This window comes from Microtus ochrogaster, chromosome 7, assembly GCF_000317375.1.
Source record: "Microtus ochrogaster isolate Prairie Vole_2 chromosome 7, MicOch1.0, whole genome shotgun sequence".
Classification (NCBI taxonomy): domain Eukaryota; kingdom Metazoa; phylum Chordata; class Mammalia; order Rodentia; family Cricetidae; genus Microtus; species Microtus ochrogaster.
The window spans coordinates 18,634,142-18,653,481 of record NC_022014.1 but is presented as its reverse complement, the minus strand read 5'-3'; the positions used below and the strand labels follow the sequence as shown (position 1 = coordinate 18,653,481).

The 19,340-nt window shown below is 38.0% G+C and overlaps 2 protein-coding genes across 8 annotated transcripts in view; one reads left to right on the top strand and one right to left on the bottom strand.

Annotated features, from left to right (window-relative positions):
• Nucleotides 1-726, bottom strand: part of C7H17orf75 (chromosome 7 C17orf75 homolog) — a 20,538-nt gene extending 19,812 nt beyond the window's left edge. The window contains exon 1 of one of the 2 annotated variants that reach the window (XM_005349408.3): nucleotides 497-726. The gene's annotated coding sequence lies outside the window, so the exon portion shown is untranslated. The remainder of the gene's footprint in view (nucleotides 1-496) is intronic. The other variant, XM_013347381.2, reaches the window with a different exon arrangement.
• Nucleotides 308-18,189, top strand: Znf207 (zinc finger protein 207). 6 transcript variants are annotated; one of them, XR_001228969.2, is made up of 14 exons: nucleotides 308-557; nucleotides 2,314-2,440; nucleotides 5,900-6,038; nucleotides 7,242-7,409; nucleotides 7,519-7,594; nucleotides 8,076-8,123; nucleotides 9,312-9,382; nucleotides 9,985-10,142; nucleotides 11,615-11,707; nucleotides 12,658-12,900; nucleotides 13,493-13,652; nucleotides 13,772-13,955; nucleotides 14,173-14,256; nucleotides 16,856-18,189. XR_001228969.2 is itself a non-coding variant. In XM_013347259.2 (13 exons), the coding sequence occupies exons 1-12, from the start codon at nucleotides 517-519 to the stop codon at nucleotides 13,930-13,932; spliced, it is 1,485 nt and encodes a 494-aa protein (XP_013202713.1). In that variant the 5' UTR covers nucleotides 308-516; the 3' UTR covers nucleotides 13,933-13,955; nucleotides 14,173-14,624. The 6 variants fall into 6 exon arrangements, 5 of the variants coding, with proteins under 5 accessions (XP_013202713.1, XP_005349460.1, XP_005349462.1 ...); XM_013347259.2 differs by lacking the exon at nucleotides 16,856-18,189 and having other exon boundaries at nucleotides 14,173-14,624; XM_005349403.2 differs by lacking the exon at nucleotides 16,856-18,189 and having other exon boundaries at nucleotides 13,772-14,624.
• The last annotated feature ends 1,151 nt before the right edge of the window (nucleotides 18,190-19,340 follow it).

Genomic DNA, 19,340 nt, shown 5'->3' with positions numbered 1-19,340 from the left:
GAAAAAACCAAAAAAAAAAAAAAAAAGACAAACAAAAAACCCAAATTGATTATGCCTTAATTATTCTTTATTGTAACTTAATTTTTTATTTGTAAATTATCCTTACTTATACAAAAGGTTGTATAATTAAGGTACTCTTTTTTTTTTTTTAAATCTGGTAATCTTTTCTTCCCTTAAATTTGCTTACGTGTGGGCCGAGCTAACGCGGACGTAAACACGAAGGGTTAAGTGTAGGCAGCCGGAGAGGCCGCACCACTTAATCCCTTAAAATGGCGGCAGCTCATCTCCACCCACAGAAGGCCGAGCCCCACGTCACGTGACACGCCCAGCTCCCGGTGCGGTGGCTGACGGGAGGTGGAGAGAGAACGAGGCTGTCGGCCATTTTGTGTCTGTTTCCTGCGGGACGCGGTGGTGGCGGTTGGTTCCGAGAAGTCGGCGATTTTCTTCTGGTTTTTTTTCCCTCCCCCCCCTCAGCTTCTTCTCGCCTCCTTCCTACCTGTTCTGTAGAGCGCAGCGATGGGTCGCAAGAAGAAGAAGCAGTTGAAGCCGTGGTGCTGGTATCCTTTGTGGCTTTGCCGGGAAGGCCGAGCGTGGGTGTCGCTTGTTGAGACCTCCGGCCGACAGGCCTGGCTTGGGCCTGGGACGCGGCCCGGCCGGGCCCGCGTGCTTTGGTGTCTGGGTTGGGATTCGGGATGGTTTTGTAGTGGGGAGGGGGTACCCACGGCGGGGAGGCCCGGCGGTCGGTGGGGCTAGGCTCTGTGACTAAGTAGCAGCTTGTTCGGGGTGCGTTAGGCCTGGAGTCTCCCCAAGTGCAGGCGCCCCTAGGGACTCGTGTCTCCGCTGTTTCCTGGAGGATCCCGGAAAGGGACTTGAGTTTGGGGTAGTCACGGTAATTGAGTCCTTGGGAAATTGGTTTTTGAATGCCCCGAGCCCTCCCCCCCCCCAGCCGGGGGCTGGTTTCCGCGTCTCTCCCTGGCGCCTTAATCTTCAGGAAACGTTCGCTTAACTGGGTGGAGTTTTCTAGTATGGGGGGGGGGGCGGGGAAACGGGACTGTTGGAAAAGGAAGATATTTTTTCTCACATTTTCTAGAAGCGTTAACGTAGTTTACATTAAATAGATTTTTATCTACTTCGTGTAAATCTGTCTCAAGATCAGCTGTTTCTAAAATAGTCAGCCACTAAGTAAAAACCAGTCGCGAACTTTGTAATAACGCTCATAGGAAAAATCTTGCTGAACTCCTAGTATTGTGGATTAGATATAATATGTGAGTTGACGTTCCCTGATGGCATCACTTAATAAGTGATTGGGTGGCATTTTATGGATTGTTAGTTGAATGTGACCTTCGCCGTGAGGTTGATCTTACCATATAAATATTGATGAATTCCTAATTTCGGTTCTTCTGTACATCTAATAAATTCTCGTGAAATTGCTCCACTTTTCCTTTTCTGAGGGAAGGGACTTTTTGGCTGTTCTGGAACTTGCTCTGTAGACTAGCCTGCCCCTCTGCCTCAAACTCAATGTAGCTCAGCCTAACTCTTGATTCTTGGGTGCTGGGTTTATTTTATTTGTTCATCTTGGTGTTTCAAGACACAGGCCCCCTACGTAGAGGAGGCTGGCCTTGAAATCACAGAAATCAACCTGCCTCTCCCAAGTGCTGGGATTGAAGGTGTGTGTCACTGCCACCTGGCTTTGGGGGTCTTCATTTTAAAGTTTGCCCCTTATTCTTGGGCTGGAGAGATGGCTCAGAGGTTAAGAGCACTGCCTGCTCTTCCAGAGGTCCTGAGTTCAATTCCCAGCAACCAAATGGTGGCTCACAACCATCTGTAATGAGATCTGGCATCCTCTGGCGTGCGGGCATACATCGAGGAAGAATGTTGTATACATAATAAATAAATAAATCCAAAAAGAAAAAAAAAGAATAAGCCTAGGCTTATTTTAAAGTTGCCCTTATTCTCAAGGTATATGAAAGTCTTCCTTTTTTAAAATTTTTATTTATTGATTCCATATTCACTATGTAGCCCCTGGCTGGTCTGGAAACTATTGTATAGTAGGCTGACCTCAAATTCAGAGAGTTTCTCTGTCTCTGCTCCCTTGAGTGTTAGTATTAAAGACATGGACTATCATTTCTGGCTTTCTATTTTTGTTTTGAAATTCATTAGATGGAATATTCATAGGATGCTCCACTCTCCTATGCTTGTTTCCCGTAGCTTTGAAGTTGGTGGGATCCACACAACTGCCACAGGCTTGACAGATGTTTTTGTTGGCATCAGGGTCATTTTTTGTGCCGTGTTTAGTACCTTAATGTTGACTAGGTATTGTAACAGAGATTTTGATGATGAGAAGATCCTTATACAGCACCAAAAAGCAAAGCATTTTAAATGTCATATATGCCATAAGAAATTATACACAGGACCTGGATTAGCTATTCATTGCATGCAGGTAAGAATTTCTTCTGGATTTAGTTTTTGTTATCTTGTGATTTGTAACCACATGAGGAAGATTCTTGAATTTTTCTATGGAAACTGTATCTTTTTTTTTGTTTTTCGAGACAGGGTTTCTCTGTGGCTTTGTAGCCTGTCCTGGAACTAGCTCTGTAGACCAGGCTGGTCTCGAACTCACAGTGATCCGCCTGTCTCTGCCTCCCGAGTGCTGGGATTAAAGGCGTGCGCCACCATCGCCAGGCTTGGAAACTGTATCTTTATCATTTATCACACTAAATAAGTTTTAGCCAAATCTGTTGAAAAACTCAAATTTTGTTTTCTGTTTCTTTTGGACGGTGGTAATAAGAGATTCTATGTGTTAAGTGCAAAGCTCTGTCATTTTAACTACCTACCTGTTATTTTGCCATTAAGATAATTGGATTTTTTCCCCCCTGGATAGGATTTATCTGTGGGACAGCCCTGGCTGTTGGCTGTCCTGGAACTCAGGCTGTAGACCAGGCTTGGCCACTTACCTTGTCTCTGCCTGGGTTTAAAGGTGTATGCCACCATTGCCCAGCTGATAATTAATTGGACTTTACTATTTGCTATTTCTTTGCGATGTTAATTTCTTGGGCTATCTAAAATGAACCATCATATTCTACTTCGAAGCTTGGTTTTGTATAATGTCCAGATTTTTTTTTTGGTTTTTCGAGAGAGGGTTTCTCTGTAGCTTTGGTGCCTGTGCCGGAACTAGCTCTTGTAGACCAGGCTGGCCTCGAACTCCCAGAGATCCTCCTGCCTCTGCCTCCCGAGTGCTGGGATTAAAGGCGTGCGCCACCACCGCCCGGCAACGTCCAGATTTCATGAGTTTTTTGTTATGTTTTATTAAGGTTACGTTTTATTAAGTCTGGACTGTGCTCTTAGTGTGAGTACTTGAAAAAGTAAAGCTGGATTTTCAGGCAGCTGTGAGCTACTATTAAGATATCAAAAATTGAAATTGAGTCCTCTAGAGGGTCAGTAAGCACTGCTAAGTTCTGAGAATGGAATAATGAAAACGAAAACTTAGGAATATGTAAGTTTATATAAAGACTGGAGTTGTAGTTTAATGGCAGATCTTTTGCCTAGTATACTTGAGACCCTGGATGCTACAAAAAGATCATTTTTTTTTAAAGCAGTTTGGTGGTGGCGCACACTGTTTATCCAGCATTTGGGAGGTAGTTCAAGGCCAGCCTGGTATACAAGAGCTAGCTCCAGGACTGGCACCAAAAACTACAGGGAAACCCTGTCTTGAAAATCAAAGTTTCAGAGAAAACTGTCTTGAAAAGCCAAACAAAACAGAAAAACCAAAAAAAGATTCTTTTTTTCTTTGTACATTATTGCGGTAACCATTTAGATAATCATTTTTTTAAAATATTTATTTATTATGTATATAATCTGTCTGTGTGTATGCCTGCAGACCAGAAGAGGGCACCAGACCTTGTTACAGATGGTTGTGAGTCACCATGTGGTTGCTGGGAATTGAACTCAGGACCTTTGGAAGAGCAGGCAATGCTCTTAAACTCTGAGCCATCTCTCCAGCCCCCTATATAATCATTTTTATGCTTAATTTATTTAAAGACAATTTTTGATATTGTGTGTGTGTGAGAGAGAGATGTACTGTCAGTACAGTTGGCCTTGGAACAGAAGAGGGTATCATCCCCCTATTACAGATAGTGGTTAGCCTTTAGAAGTAGGTACCGCAAACCAATGTCTGGTCCTATACAAGAACAGTATATGTCCTTAACCATTGGACCAATTCAAGCCTCATTCATTAATTTTGTGTGTTTGTTCGCTTGGAATGTCTGGTCCTTTGCTTCTTTAAGACTGTTTTCTGTAATATCACTGGCTGTTCTGGAATTCACAGATCTGCCTCTGTCTCCTGAGTCCTGGGTTTAAAGGTTTGCACCACTACCACCTGGCTTAGGCATTTGACTTTTTGGTTTCTCGAGACAGGGTTTCTCTGTGGCTTTGGAGCCTGTCCTGGAACTCGCTCTGTAGACCAGGCTGGTCTCAAACTCTGGCATTTGACTTTTAAACCATGTAGGTTCCAGGGGTTGAACTCATAGATTGTCAAACACCTTTATCTGTGGAGCTATGTCCTTTGCCCATATTTGTCCTTAAAATATTTGAGAATGCTTTGCTTGCTGTTATAGTCTTGTAATTAATAGTACTTTTAGAATCATAAGGAAATGGCTCTTGAATTTGAGAGCTGGGCTATAGTGAAACTTCGTTTCAAAAGCCAAAAACAAAGACCATCATTTTAGAGCCTCCTATCCTTTAGAATTGTAATAGCTTCTAGTGTCACATAGATGTTTAATGATGATTAAGCTAAAGAATAGTTTTCCACATAGGTTATAGCCGTATTTTCTCTGCTCTTTTGCTACATGTAGCATGGGTGACTATTGTTGGGGAGAGGTAGGGAGAACATTTCCGTTAGCCACAGAAAATTACTGTGGAACATCATTGTAATAGACACAGCACCCATAGAGGTTAGGTTTACATTGCGGAAGAACATAACAAAGTAGTTTGTCTCGCAATAAATTGAGAAAATGAAAACAAGGAAAGAAGACTTGGAAGCTGTCCATTGAGAAGAAGTCTGAGAAGTAATTTCCAAGAAATAGCAAATGGAAGGCCTATGTTGGAGAATTTTTCTATATTGAATGAAAGGGCAGTAGTATGTTAATTCTGAGTGAAAGGGATTTAAATACTGAAAGCACCCTTTTAAGGTTTGTATGTACCTGTAGCACTATAATGGCCTTCTAACCCCAAGCCTTTCACATCCTAGGTTTCCTTTTTCACATATTCCACCACTGCTGAGCATCAGATTTGGCCATTCTGCCAGGAGAGTTGGAAATAGGCTGGAGTACAGGGAGACCAGTTGTTAGACTTAGAGGGTTAAAGGAAAGAGGCAGGGCTGCAGAACAGATGTTGCTGGTGGTTTGATGTGAAGTCTAAGAAAAAGTGAGATAATTCTCGATGAGAAAAATTGCTTCAGTGAGTCTTGTATGGATCAGTGGGTAATGGTGCTTGCATTCTGGACTGAAACCTGAATGTGATTTCTCGATACTCACATGGTAGGAAAGAATCAATTCACAAAAGTTATATTCTGACATCCACATGTATGACATCTTGTTGCATATCCCCCAAGATAGAAAAATAATAAAAAGGAAGATAACAATTTTTTTTAAAGCTCTAGAAGTTACTTGCTATAGATGTTGTAAATTCAGCCTTAGAAGTCAAGTGACAGGTGTTTTAACACCATTGAAAGCCATAGGTGGTGAAAGGACTTGAATATAGAAAGTCTTAAGTTAGATCTATTAGTTTTTACTAAGTGGTCTTTTGAGTAATTTCTAGTTGAAAAAAAAACTTTTTCATGAATTACTTTTAGAAAAAGTTTTTGCTTTATCTAATAGTTTTAGTTTTGTTTTTGTTGTTTCAGGTGCATAAAGAAACCATAGATGCTGTACCAAATGCAATACCCGGGAGAACAGATATAGAGTTGGAAATATACGGCATGGAAGGTATTCCAGAGAAAGATATGGATGAAAGACGGCGACTTCTTGAACAGAAAACACAGGGTAAAGTTTGCAGTGTTTTAAAATATAGCTTCATATTGAGGGTTGGCTATTTTCAACCATAAGTTTATATTTTATTTAAACTTAGAGTTAAGTATTTTTATTTACTTTTTTTTTTTTTTTGGTTTTTCGAGACAGGGTTTCTCTGTGGCTTTGGAGCCTGTCCTGGAACTCGCTCTGTAGACCAGGCTGGTCTCGAACTCACAGAAATCCGCCTGCCTCAGCCTCCCGAGTGCTGGGATTAAAGGCGTGCGCCACCATCGCCCGGCTTTATTTACATTTCTTTATTGTGTGTGTTGGGTTGTATGTGTTATGGCACATGTGTGGAAGATAAGAGGGCAGTTTTGTTCTGAGCCATGAACACTCTAGCTACTTGTTCACTGAGTAGATATAACAGCTGTGCCCCACTGCACTCAGATCCTAATTCTAATATTTCCTATGCATTTGGTTGCTTTACCTGCACACATACCTGTGTTGCGTTGTGTTTGGTGCTGACAAAGGCCAGAAGAGGCTGTCTGATTCCCAGAAATTGGAGTTAACATGTGACTGAACTGCCTTGCTTATATGCTGGGAATTGAACCTGAGCCCTCCAATTCTAATCTTCAGTGATGTTTTCTTTTCTTGTGTTCTATGTTTATTAGTGTCATTTGTCTTGGAATTTCAAGCTGTGTATTGTGTACATGATAGGAAATGTTACCAATCTGATTTTGAAATTTTTAAGTTTTCTTGAAGATTTATTATGGTTACAATGTTTTGCCTGCATGTATGCCTGCATGCCAGAAGATGACTCCAGATCTCCTTATAGATAGATTCCCATATGGTTGCTGGGAATTGAACTCAGGACCTTTGGAAGAGCAGTCAGTGCTCTTGGACTCTGAGTTATTTCTCCAGCCCAGATGCTCTTTCTTGTGATACTATCTGAAGATATCTTTTAAGTCTTCTCCCACCCCCATTTTTGAAGATTTTAAGTTATTGTATGTGCATGAATGAATGTTTGTCTGGATGTATGTCTGTATCATTTGGGTACCCAGTGCCTAAGAGGGCCAGAAAGAGGGTATTGCATCCTCTGAAACTGGAGTTGGTTCCAAGATCCTCTGTCAGAGTGCTGGGATTAAAGTCATAATATTACTTTAAAAATTTTTTGAGTTGTTGAGGTTATTTTTTTCTCTTTTATGAGTGGAATGAATTAAAACCTTTTCTTAACAGAGAGTCAAAAAAAAAAGCAACAAGATGATTCTGATGAATATGATGATGACGAATCTGCAGCCTCAACTTCATTTCAGCCGCAGCCTGTTCAACCTCAGCAAGGTTATATCCCACCGATGGCCCAGCCAGGACTTCCACCAGTTCCAGGGGCACCAGGAATGCCTCCAGGTAATAGATTCCTTGAAAATTCATAATGAGGACCCAATTGGTATGATGCAAATGTTACTTCCTCTTGTTTAATATCCAATACTAATTTTGTTGCTGAAACACTTTGTAGGCATACCTCCATTGATGCCAGGTGTTCCTCCCCTGATGCCAGGCATGCCTCCAGTTATGCCAGGCATGCCACCTGGGTAAGCAGACTTCCTGTTGGTTTGTGGGCTTCTTCCATTTTTGATTTGAATATTATAAATTAAATGTTACTTTTCAGTTTTTAGGGTTTTTTTGTTTGTTTTGGTTTTTTATTTATAAGAAATGGGTTCTAAATTTTAAACTTTCTAATAAGGGGTCAGTAAGTATGAGACAAATATGTTTGTTTCTGAAATTAGATTTTTGGGTTTGAGTATGAATACAGGAAACCATCTGCTTCAGTTGCATTTTATGTAGTTAAAGTTATAGATTTGAGTGTCTTAGTTTTGGAACTATCAAGGATGCTCTGTAGTGGTGAGAAGGAAACTGTAAATGATTTACAAAACCATCAGAAACTAAAATGAGTTGAAGTTTGTGTTGCCCATCACTTTTACTTAAAGTTGGATGCGAGAGGTGTACAATACACTTTCCCGCTGTGTTTTGAAAATCACAGTTAGATTTTGATTTTGTCATACATTTTCACAGATTGCATCATCAGAGAAAATACACCCAGTCATTTTGCGGTGAAAACATGTAAGCATCTCATTCATAATGTAATTCAGGAGGTATAATATAATCATAATGTCATTTGTGTGTGTGTTTAATGATATCTATTCAGTTGACTTAAGAAATTTTCTAATCTTCCTCACTAAAACTGTTTTAAGTTTATCAGCTAATTGACACATCTCTTTAAAGTAGAAAGTCGAAACATTTCAGAACAAATAGACACATTAAAATAATTTTTGTCCCAGACGTGCATTAATCTCAAAACTTGGGAGGCAGAGGCAGGCATATCCCAAATTTGAGTATGAGACCAGCCTGGGCCACATAGTGGCTGGCCTTGGCTACATAAATTCTGTTTCAAAAAAGGAAAAACATTCCTTTCCAAATGTGCAGATGCTTTCTCTAGGTATTACTAGGTAGTAAGGTCTAATATAGGAGGTAATACTTAGAAATCTATAGTTTGTCATCATGCTTTATTATAGAAGGTATTCGGATTTTCAGCTAATTAGAATTTATATATAGGAGTTAAATTTCTGATTAAAAAGCATAGCTTGGTGTAACATGCACAAGGTACTGGGTTTTATCCCCAACACCAAAAATCCAAAACAGACCACAAATAAAGTACATATACTTGTTTTGAAGTAAATGGACACTGGTTGATCTTGAAAGGTGAGCTTTGTCTTGTTTTTTAAAGGGGGAAACTATAAATATGGGTGATATTTTTGGTTTTAGTGTTAGGAAGAAATTTTTCATATAATCTAAGTTTCTATAGGTTAATGTTGGTGATGATTTTTCCTTGTTCCTCCGAGACACAAGTTTTTACTCCACAGTGGACAACTCAATAGAAATGTCTCTATGTTCTGTGTGCATATTTTCAAGTGGAACAAAAGCTTTTCAGTTAACATATTTGTTAGATGGGGCCTCCTGTATATATTCTCAAGAATATTTTTGGATCTCAGAGACCTTGTTTGGCTAGTGTTTTTCTTTTTTTGTTTTTAATCCTCTTTTATTGGTAAACTGAAGAGTTTGTTGGTTTTTAGAATGTTTATTACGATAAGATTATTGTATATTGTAGAGGCTTGAGGCTTGATTGACTTCAGTTCTTGAGATAACTCAAGTTTTATTTAGTGTTTTGTAATTGCCAAATTTTTGTGGTTTATTCTGTTAATGGTTTTTTTGTTTCTATTTTATTTTTTCTTAAATTTTTTCTTTTAATAGAATGATGCCAATGGGTGGAATGATGCCACCTGGACCTGGAATTCCACCTCTGATGCCTGGTATGCCACCAGGTATGAAATGTTAAAACAATTTCCTTTGTAATGTGTCTGGTAGCATTATTCCTATAGGTTTCTAATTTTCTTACATGTTGAAAGAAGTCTAAGTGGCATGGTTGTGATTACATACAGCCTGAACCCTGTCACTTTAATCCTAACAGACATTGGCAGATTTCTTGAGTTGCAGACTAGCATATACATAGTTACTACATCAGGTCAGCCAGTGGTTGTAGTGCTCACTTTTAATCCTAGCACGCAGGGTGCATAGGCCAGTATGGTCTACATACTGAGATCTAGGACAACTTGGACAATATAGAGAAACTGGCTTAAAAAACCAAATCAATCAATCAATAAGTAAATGGAGAAATAGGTAAATAAAAAGGTTGACTAAAACAGTGATTCCAGCCTGGTCTGTGTAGACTTAATTCTTGGACAACTTGGACAATAATAGAGAAACTGTCTAGAAAAACTAAATAAATAAAAAGGTTGGCTGAAACAGTGATACCAGTAAAGGTTATGGTTGATCTAAAGAGACAAGAGGTATGATTGCTGTGAAGAGTATGTTTGTCTTTGGATCATTTCATTGACTGAATTACTTACAAACTTTTATGCTGCAGGTATGCCCCCTCCTGTTCCACGTCCTGGAATTCCTCCAATGACTCAAGCACAGGCTGTTTCAGCACCAGGTATTCTTAATAGACCACCTGCACCAACAGCAGCAGTACCTGCTCCACAGCCTCCAGTAACTAAGCCTCTTTTCCCCAGTGCAGGACAGGTAAGGCGAAATTCTTAAAAAGGAGCGCATTTATGTTTAAAGATAAAGTGGACTTGTTTACTGGGGTGTGTAAAGTTGTCACAGATAGATTTCTTAAATATACCACACACTGAAATGGCTATCATTACGTTGATTTCCTCTGTTCACAGCAGAAAGGAATAGGATGTTAGTTTTTCACATTTGTATATTCTTTTTTTTTTATTATGTATACAACATTCTGTCTCAATGTATGCCCGCACGCCAGAGGGCGCCAGATCTCAGTACAGATGGTTGTGAGCCACCATGTGGTTGCTGGGAATTGAACTCAGGACCTCTGGAAGAGCAGACACAGTGCTCTTAACCACTGAGCCATCTCCCCAGCCCCATTGTATCTTCTTTATTCTTTGCTATAGCTAGAAAGTAAAGTTGAATTTCTGAGGACTTAAACGATGTTTCTAGGTTCTCCTTTGCCTTGTTGAAGGGAGTAAAACTTGGTCAGAGTCAGTGATGAAATCTCTTAAAGATATGAGCAGGCCTGGCAGTGGTAGAGCACATCTTTAATCCTATAGTACACTTGGAGGTGTAAGGCAGGCAACAGAGGCAAGGAGATCTTTGAGTGCAAGGCCTTGTTTACACAAAGTTTTCCAGGACAGTCAGGGCTATACAGAAAATTTTATTTTATTTTTTGTTTTGTTTTTTGTTTTTTCGAGACAGGGTTTCTCTGTGGCTTTGGAGCCTGTCCTGGAACTAGCTCTGTAGACCAGGCTGGTCTCGAACTCACAGAGATCCGCCTGCCTCTGCCTCCCGAGTGCTGGGATTAAAGGCGTGCGCCACCACCGCCCGGCTTATACAGAAAATTTTTATTTGATTGGGTGTTTCTGCTCATTTAAAAAGAACCATGGTAAATCGTAGTGCTGCTCTTGTGTTGGAAGCACATCTTTTAATGGCTTTTAATTTAGTCATATTTCTTAGTCTTGCTTCCATCAAAACTTTTCCAGAAGACGAGTTGGTTAGATGCATAATGGTCAGATTTTTTGTGCTTTTCATTTAGAATTAAATAGAAGGATCAAATTTGTGGGGTTTTTTTTTTTTTTAAAGATTATTTCTAAGATGTTTCCTCAATTTCCCACTGTTTCTGGGTGCTAAATTTTAAGTTCCTTTAAAGTATATTTACATTTTGTGGCATATATTTTATTTATGGGAATGTTTTATCTGAATCTGTAGACTCATTTGTAAAGAGCTGCATAGGGAACTGGGTGCTTCATTATTTACAGTTTAGGAAAGATTTTCAATTGTATTGGTATAGAGATAATTTCTGAGGCATGTACTTTTACTGTTTATTGAAAATGCATTAACTCTGCCTCTTTATGACATTTGATTGCATTACAATCTTTATTTAAAAAAATGCAATCTATACTAAAAAGTTGCCACATGGCATATTTTGACCCATTTGTTCGGAGACGGTTCATTGTTTCCTTTCTTTTATGCTACAGATGGGGACACCTGTAACAAGCTCAAGTACAGCTTCATCCAATTCAGAAAGTCTGTCTGCATCTTCTAAAGCTCTGTTTCCTAGCACAGCACAAGTACGCAGGAAGTTGCAGTTTAAAAATTTTAAAAATGCTTTAAACTTAACCCTTTGGACCCTTTATAAAAGCTAAATGTTACAAATATACTTAGTTTTTAGAAGTAAAAAATACTAAAATTCAGATGGTGTTTGAAAATTTGAATTCATACTTAAGACTTTCACAAAATACTCTAAACTTCTGTGGTTCTAAAGGGTTAAAAGCATGTGAGCCGTAAATGAACTTTAGTGGCCAGTGGTTAGCCTGATGCATGGTTAAGCTTTTTTTAGTTTATGCTGTTTAATGCATCACATCTTTAAGGAAATTAGCACTCTGTATTTGGTTCTAAAGTTGACCTAGACATTTAAATCATTTGTATTATGAAAGTAATGTGTATTCACGTTAACTTTAGAGCCTGCGCCATTAACCCTTTTTGTCTATACTGTAATTAATCTAGCAATTACTAATTTGGAGGGTAGTGTGTTGCTATCTATAGGATACTTCTATAGGTAATAGCATTGAGTCACCATTGATTATTGGTTGTTTTTTTTATGCTTACTCTAGTGGGTTATCTAGACCCATATAGTCTGTAGTTTCTATTTTCTGAACTGCTTAAAAGATGAATTGCTTTAAACAAAGAATTTAGGAGAGTAAAAGCAGTTGCATTAAATACTATTTCATTATTCTATAGCAAACTAGAATTAATGCAAAGCATTGTATATTAAGTTTATGGAGAGAAGTTATAAGACAGATCTGAGAAGAATAGTAATGTCAACCCAGTATCTTTTGATATTCTTCTGGTTTGAACTTTTGTGGAACAGATGTTTACTTGTTTTTGGTTTCATATGAAGTTTGTTCTATTTGCTATTGCTGTCTTTTTTTTTTTTTTTAAGTAAATTTTTTTTTAAGTAAATTTTTTGTTTTCAACTTTGGATATTGACATGTATTGATAAAGATTCATTATTTTACAGGCTCAGGCAGCTGTCCAAGGACCTGTTGGTACAGATTTTAAGCCCTTAAACAGTACTCCTGCTACAACTACAGAACCCCCAAAGCCTACATTCCCAGCTTATACACAGTCAACAGCTTCAACCACTAGTACAACAAACAGTACTGCAGCAAAACCAGCAGCTTCAATTACAAGTAAGCCTGCTACACTTACAACCACCAGTGCAACCAGTAAGTTGATCCACCCAGATGAGGATATATCACTGGTAAGTTATTTATAGTTTTTTTTAATAGTATTGCTTAATCAAGTATCATAGCAACCTGTGTATTGCAGATTTTAATTTGTATTTATATATACTTAACCAAATGGTTTTTATTTATTTGTGTCTTAAGAAACCATAAAATAGAGCCAGGTGGTCGTGGTACCCTGATTCAAAACAAAAAACAAAAAACCAAAACTGAAGAATAATTCATATTTGATCTCAGATGCTCCTGCCCTTCTATTTCTAAAAGAAAAGACAGTAAGCTCAGTACTTAAAATGTTTAGACATAAATTTGCTTGTATTGATTGACAAAAGTTTCCTGTTAGTCCATGGACTCACTGAAGCCTATACAAGTTAATTTCATTTGACAAAAAGCTAATTATGAAATTAGCTAGCCATGTTCTAACCTAAATATAGCTTTAAAAAAGACTTAAGGCCTTTAGATTAAGTAGTAGCACTGATTTGTGGCAGCAAAAGTAATTATTGGGGATTACTTGTACATTTAAAATGATCAGGATTTTGGATAATTGTCTTTCTACTTGAGGAACCTTCCTGCATTCTTGCATCATACATTATACATTATTTTTATTCACAGGAAGAAAGAAGGGCACAGTTACCTAAATATCAGCGTAATCTTCCGCGACCAGGACAGACTCCAATTGGTAATCCACCAGTTGGACCAATTGGGGGTATGATGCCACCGCAGCCAGGCATCCCACAGCAGCAAGGAATGCGCCCTCCAATGCCACCTCATGGTACTTTTTTACATTTCATGAATTTTAAGTATATATGAAAAGGTTAACTATCTGTAAAGTGTATTGGGTTAAAAGTATCGTACACAAAAACCAACTTTATATTTTTGGTTTTTTTGTAGGTCAGTATGGTGGTCATCATCAAGGCATGCCAGGTTACCTCCCTGGCGCTATGCCACCTTATGGACAGGGACCACCAATGGTGCCCCCTTACCAAGGTGGGCCTCCTCGACCTCCAATGGGAATGAGACCTCCTGTTATGTCGCAAGGTGGCCGTTACTGATCTTACTTCACCAAGTCTAATAGGTTTGGAGATTAAACCTTTTCTCAACTTGTGCTGTTTATATAGACAAGCTTCCGTCTATAAGGCTTCATTGTGACTTTAAAAAACATTATCTTCCCACATACCAGGAACTATTGGACATTAATTTGACATGGGAGAAATTATTTGGAATAATAAAACAGGAAGTTTTCCTGAAGTTGCAATTTATACTGTATGGCTTCTTTTTCATGTTTCATCTAGGTTTTTAGAAGTGAAGTATAGTAAATTTGGTTCGTTAAATTGTGAAGGCGCTGGAATTACATGAACATACCATCTTAAATAAAGGCAAGTTCTGTAAGCTTACATTGCTATTTGTAAAGTTATGCCTTCACAGCATTTCTGATGCTGTTGGACTTCATGTCCCCAACCTAGCTTGGTGAGGGCTGTAACTGTTTCCAAGTACTTGTACATTGGAAGTCTGAATGTGTAACAATATTTAATGTATTTAGAGAGTTCCTCCTGTTGCAGGGTTTAAGAAATCTGGCCCATTGAGGTCATGTGACTTTTCTGTACTTCAAAACTTCATTGTAATAAAATGAGATAAAAATTTATGCCTTTTTATTCATAACCCAACTGTGGACCGCTGACTGAAAGGTTTGTACAGATGCATGCCACAGTAGATGTCCACATAATAAAATTCAGTTACCAATACAGATTTGATAAATGATTGGGTTCTTTAAGTACAGGTTTTTTCTTAGCTGCATGTTTTAATAGTATATATAGAATTGTTTCTGTTGACAAACTCTTAAGACACATGAATCATTGCATAATGGGTATGGAGTCTTTGTTTCCTTGTTTCACATCCTTTGGTATCAGATGCCACAAAAATTTAAGATGTAAAATTCAAAACTTCTTGATAAGGAAGTTTAGAGCCTAGTGCCAGGCCCATTTATTTTCTTTGATTAATTTTAAGACACATTTATTTTCTTTAATTAATTTTACTTTATGGACCTCAGAAGTTTTCCAGGTGGAAACTTCTAGAAGCTTAGCTGTATGTGTATGCGTCTTTGTTAATGGTTTGATATGTGTTAATTTAAATGTGCCCCTATTAAGGTGTTAGGATGATTTAAGAGATGATTAGCAAATTTGTTTCATGTTTCTTAGAGGTTGTGTTACCTGGGATTGGATTCGTGCCGTTTGTTAAAACCAGGCGGTTAATCCTGACCCTTGGAAATGTGGAATGTTTGTGTTCCTATAGGTAATTTTACTTTGGGGGTGACTGTTGTTGCGGATTTTGTGTTGTAAGTCTCACACTAATAGCTCTTAATAATTCTTTTGGCTTTTTCTTCTTACATATTTTTTTGATCTTTACAGAGTAATTATCCAAAAAAACGAATACAAGTTGATTTGGTTTATGCTGAAAATGCTTAAGTATTTATTAATTTCTATGAAGTATTAGATAAATGTGACAACACCAAAAATGGTGTTTATTTTGTAGGAATATATTCAAAATATTTGACTTATTACAGAAGGAAGTTAACAGGTAAAAGCCTATGGAATGCATTATGACAAATATGCCATTTTCAAGGTCGTATTTCTGCACTGATTTAATTTATGCCTCTGATGTAGTTACTGTTATGGTGCAAAAGTTAAAGTTTGTAACGGAAACGCCCATATATTACTAGAGATGCGTTATTCCGCCAGCAGCCAAGTTACATATCCCTTTGCCTAAATATCTATCGTCTAAAGCTTTAGAACCCCTTATATATTTCTTAGATCTGGCAGCACATACTTTATACTGGTAAAGAAAACCCTGTACTGAAAATACTGAGGTTTTAGCAGGGCAGTAGTGACACTAACCTTTAATACCAGCACTTAGGAGACAGGCAGGTAGATGTCTCTGTGAGATCGAGGCCAGCCTGGTCTACAGAGCAAGTTCCAGGACAGGCTTCAAAGCTACAGGGAAACCCTGTCTTAAAAAACAAAAGAAATATTAAGGTTTTTAAAAAAAGACAAGGTTAAGTTTAGATTAAATAAGAAATGCTTCAAAAACATCTTAGAAGAATTTCATGTGTTGGATTATCAGAAAACTGAAAAAAAAAACTTTAAAAAGGATACAAGGTTTTTACTCTTGCATTTTGTTCAAATACAGCAGGGTTTATTATGGAGTCAGCAAATTAATAAGTAAAAAATCCTAATAAAAATTCAAGTGTTATGTGTAATACATAACATTTAGTTACATATAATCTCTCCTGTTTTTTTTTAACTGTATGGCGCAGGAGTGATTGAAATTCAGGATGTTGAAATTTAATTTTTGCATGCATCAAGAATAATTAAGCTTCTAGAAAATACATTTTGCCTAATTGCTTCTGGGGTCCATAGTAGTGTCAAATCACAAGCGTGACAAATTTGAAACTACACTTTTTAAGTAAACAATGTCATTTAAAGAGAATTTTAGCCCTTTCTCACAAAAGGGTTACTTTTAGTTATTTGATATGTTCCTGTGGTTAGCTGTAAAATCAATGCACCTGTCAGCTTTGGTTCTACCTTCCATTCACGGGATCATTTTAAAAAAAGAAAACTGTCTGGCACTAGTTTCTATTCTGTTTTGCCACTGATAGTGGAAAGACTAACAGCTGAGGGCTCACTTTTCAGTGACTGCTGGAGTTACCACTTATTTGACTCATTACTATTGTAGCGATCTCACACGATTTGTTAGGGGGAGAGTACCTATTTTACTGATCAGGTTACATATTCAACTCAGTTTAATGAATTACTTATGGAAATCTCCAAGAAACTAGTTTGGACTCAGGATGCAATTGTAGACACAGAGATGCTATTTTTTCTGTTGCTTGCTTGATCATTGGGACTTAAATTTTGATGCATGTCTTTTTAATTAATTGGGTGATGTTTTTCTAAAATTAAAATTTTCTTCTTCCTATAGCCCTGCCATAGGACAGGCTGAGGCTGAGTCTCAGTGTTGCCCTGTTCAGTCTGAGGCAAGTGGGATTTATTTTATTACTTACAGGGGCTTTCACAGCTTTATGGCTGTTGGATATTTATGTCCCCAAACTTGCAGCAAGTTTGGTGAAGGCCCCTAAATTTAATTAAATTTAGGATTTTTATATTCCTTTGGCAGAGAAGGCTCTATATTAATATTCACGTTTGACTGTGGTGTTACTAAGCATAAATAAGTATTACATAATATCTAAAGCTTTATTCCCCTTCATAAATTGATTTGGAGGCATGATATGTTTAATTCAAATTTTTACTTTGACCAATAGGAAAATGCTGGTGGTTTTCTATTCAAACTTAAATTTAACCTCAAGGATACGCTTAATTATTTGAAATGCCACAGGATATTGATGTTTGTTTTAAATCCCAAGCTTATATTGATCATCAGGGTGGTAAGGTCATGTGGAAATGCTTATGATCTTTTCTCAAATCTCACCACACTAGAGCAAATGTTAATGTAGAGCCCTGTAATGAGTGGGAAGGTGATTGGTCTGTGTTTGTGTGCTATGTACGGGTGTAGACTGCAGGTCTGGTATAATAAAAGGGTTTGGGGGTTTCATGTCTCAGTGGATAGATAACTAATTTTCCGGTAGGCAAATTGAAATTGGATCATGTGATGAGTATTAAATGGGTTTGGAATTTTTTTTTTTTTTTTGTGGAAGTTGTCAGCTTTTACTGAACAGTGCTTTATGTAATATGCACACACCAGTAGTATATCCACATTTGTTTTCAATTAGATTTTGCTTTATTGTGTTCAAAACTTGTATGTTGAGAAATGTGGGGAGGTGGCAGAATGTAACTTCTAACCTGTTTGTTCCCTGCATTAGAGTAGAAACAGTTTTTATCTTTTTTTGTTGTTGTTTTCTGGTTATATTTTTGGTAGGGGGAGAACGGGTTTCTCTGTTCAGCCCTGGCTGTCTGGAATTCTGCTGTTTACCAGGCTGGCCACAAACTCAACGATCTGTAATCCTCTGCCTCCCGCATACTGGGACTAAAGACTTATATCACCACATATGATAGATTTTAATTCTTTTAAGAACTACTGTTTGTTTCCATGACAATGTTCCACTGAAATGCTTTATAACTAATTATAGACTTAATTAGAGGGACTTCTATCATTCAGTCATAATTAATACTTATCTAATAAGTATGTTCAAGGCCCTGTATTTCATTCCCACTACCATTTAACAACTGTGATTGGATACATTTTTTTTAATGTTTATTTATTATACAATATTCTGGCTGTGTGTATCCTGCAGGCCAGAAGATGGCACCAGATCTCATAGATGGTTGTGAGCCACCATGTGGTTGCTGGGAATTGAACACAAGATCTTTGGAAGAACAGGCAATGCTCTTAACCTGTGAGCCATCTCTCCAGCCTCTACATTTTTTCTTATATCCACTATTCTCCAGTATATTGAAATCTCTTGAAATTACCTAACCCAATTAATTATAAGTTACTTACTTGAATAATAAGGCTGGTGGAAAGATTTAATAGATACCTAATCTAAGATGAACTTTGTTTGGCATAGTGGTTCACAGTTGTATTCCTAAAAGTTAGAAATTTGAGGTAGGAAGATTGGTTGTGTGAGGTCAGCTTGGGCTACAGAGTATAGACCCTGTCCTGATTGGGTTGTTATGTCCTCTGGTGTCTCCTTGTAGTTTCATGACCCAGAGCACCCAAGTTGAGAAATTATGTAGAATTTTGGGTCTCTGAGGCCAACTGGTAACTTGAATAATACTGACTTCACTTTAGTGAAGTACAGTTTGAGTAATCTACTGAATGTGGGATGTGTACGACATTTGTATTGGTTAGAATTTACCAAGTATGAACCCTTTGTTGGTTTTGTTTTTGTTTAGGCAACATTCTACCAATTGAGTCACAGTTATCTGCCCTTCCCCCACCCCCTCCCTTTTTTTTCTAAGGCAGTTTCTCTGTAAAAACAGTCCTGGCTCTCAAAGGAGCTCACTGTAGACCAGGCTGGCTGGACTTGAACTCACAGAAATCCACCTGTCTCCCTCCTGTGTGCTGGGATTAAAGGCGTGCACCACCACTTTCCATCCCTCTTGGATATTCTCCATAGACCACTATTATTCCAATAAATTCATAGGAGATAGAGAAAGATCGGTTTTAAATTGCCAATAACCTGAAGTCCAACTGTTATATAAGTGTTTCCCTTATGTTGAACTCTAGGGGTGTTCCCAAGTGCTGGGACTAAAGGCATGCACCACCACTGTGCACGCACTCTGAAATTTTTATTTTAAGGGCACATGTGGTAGCACATGTATAATTTCCAGCATTCTGGAGGAAGAGATGAGACCAGGGTATTCCTGCAAATTGAAGGCCAGTCAGGGTTAGAGTCAGAAAGACCATGTCACACAAATTCTTTCTTTTTTTTTTTTTTTTTTTTTTT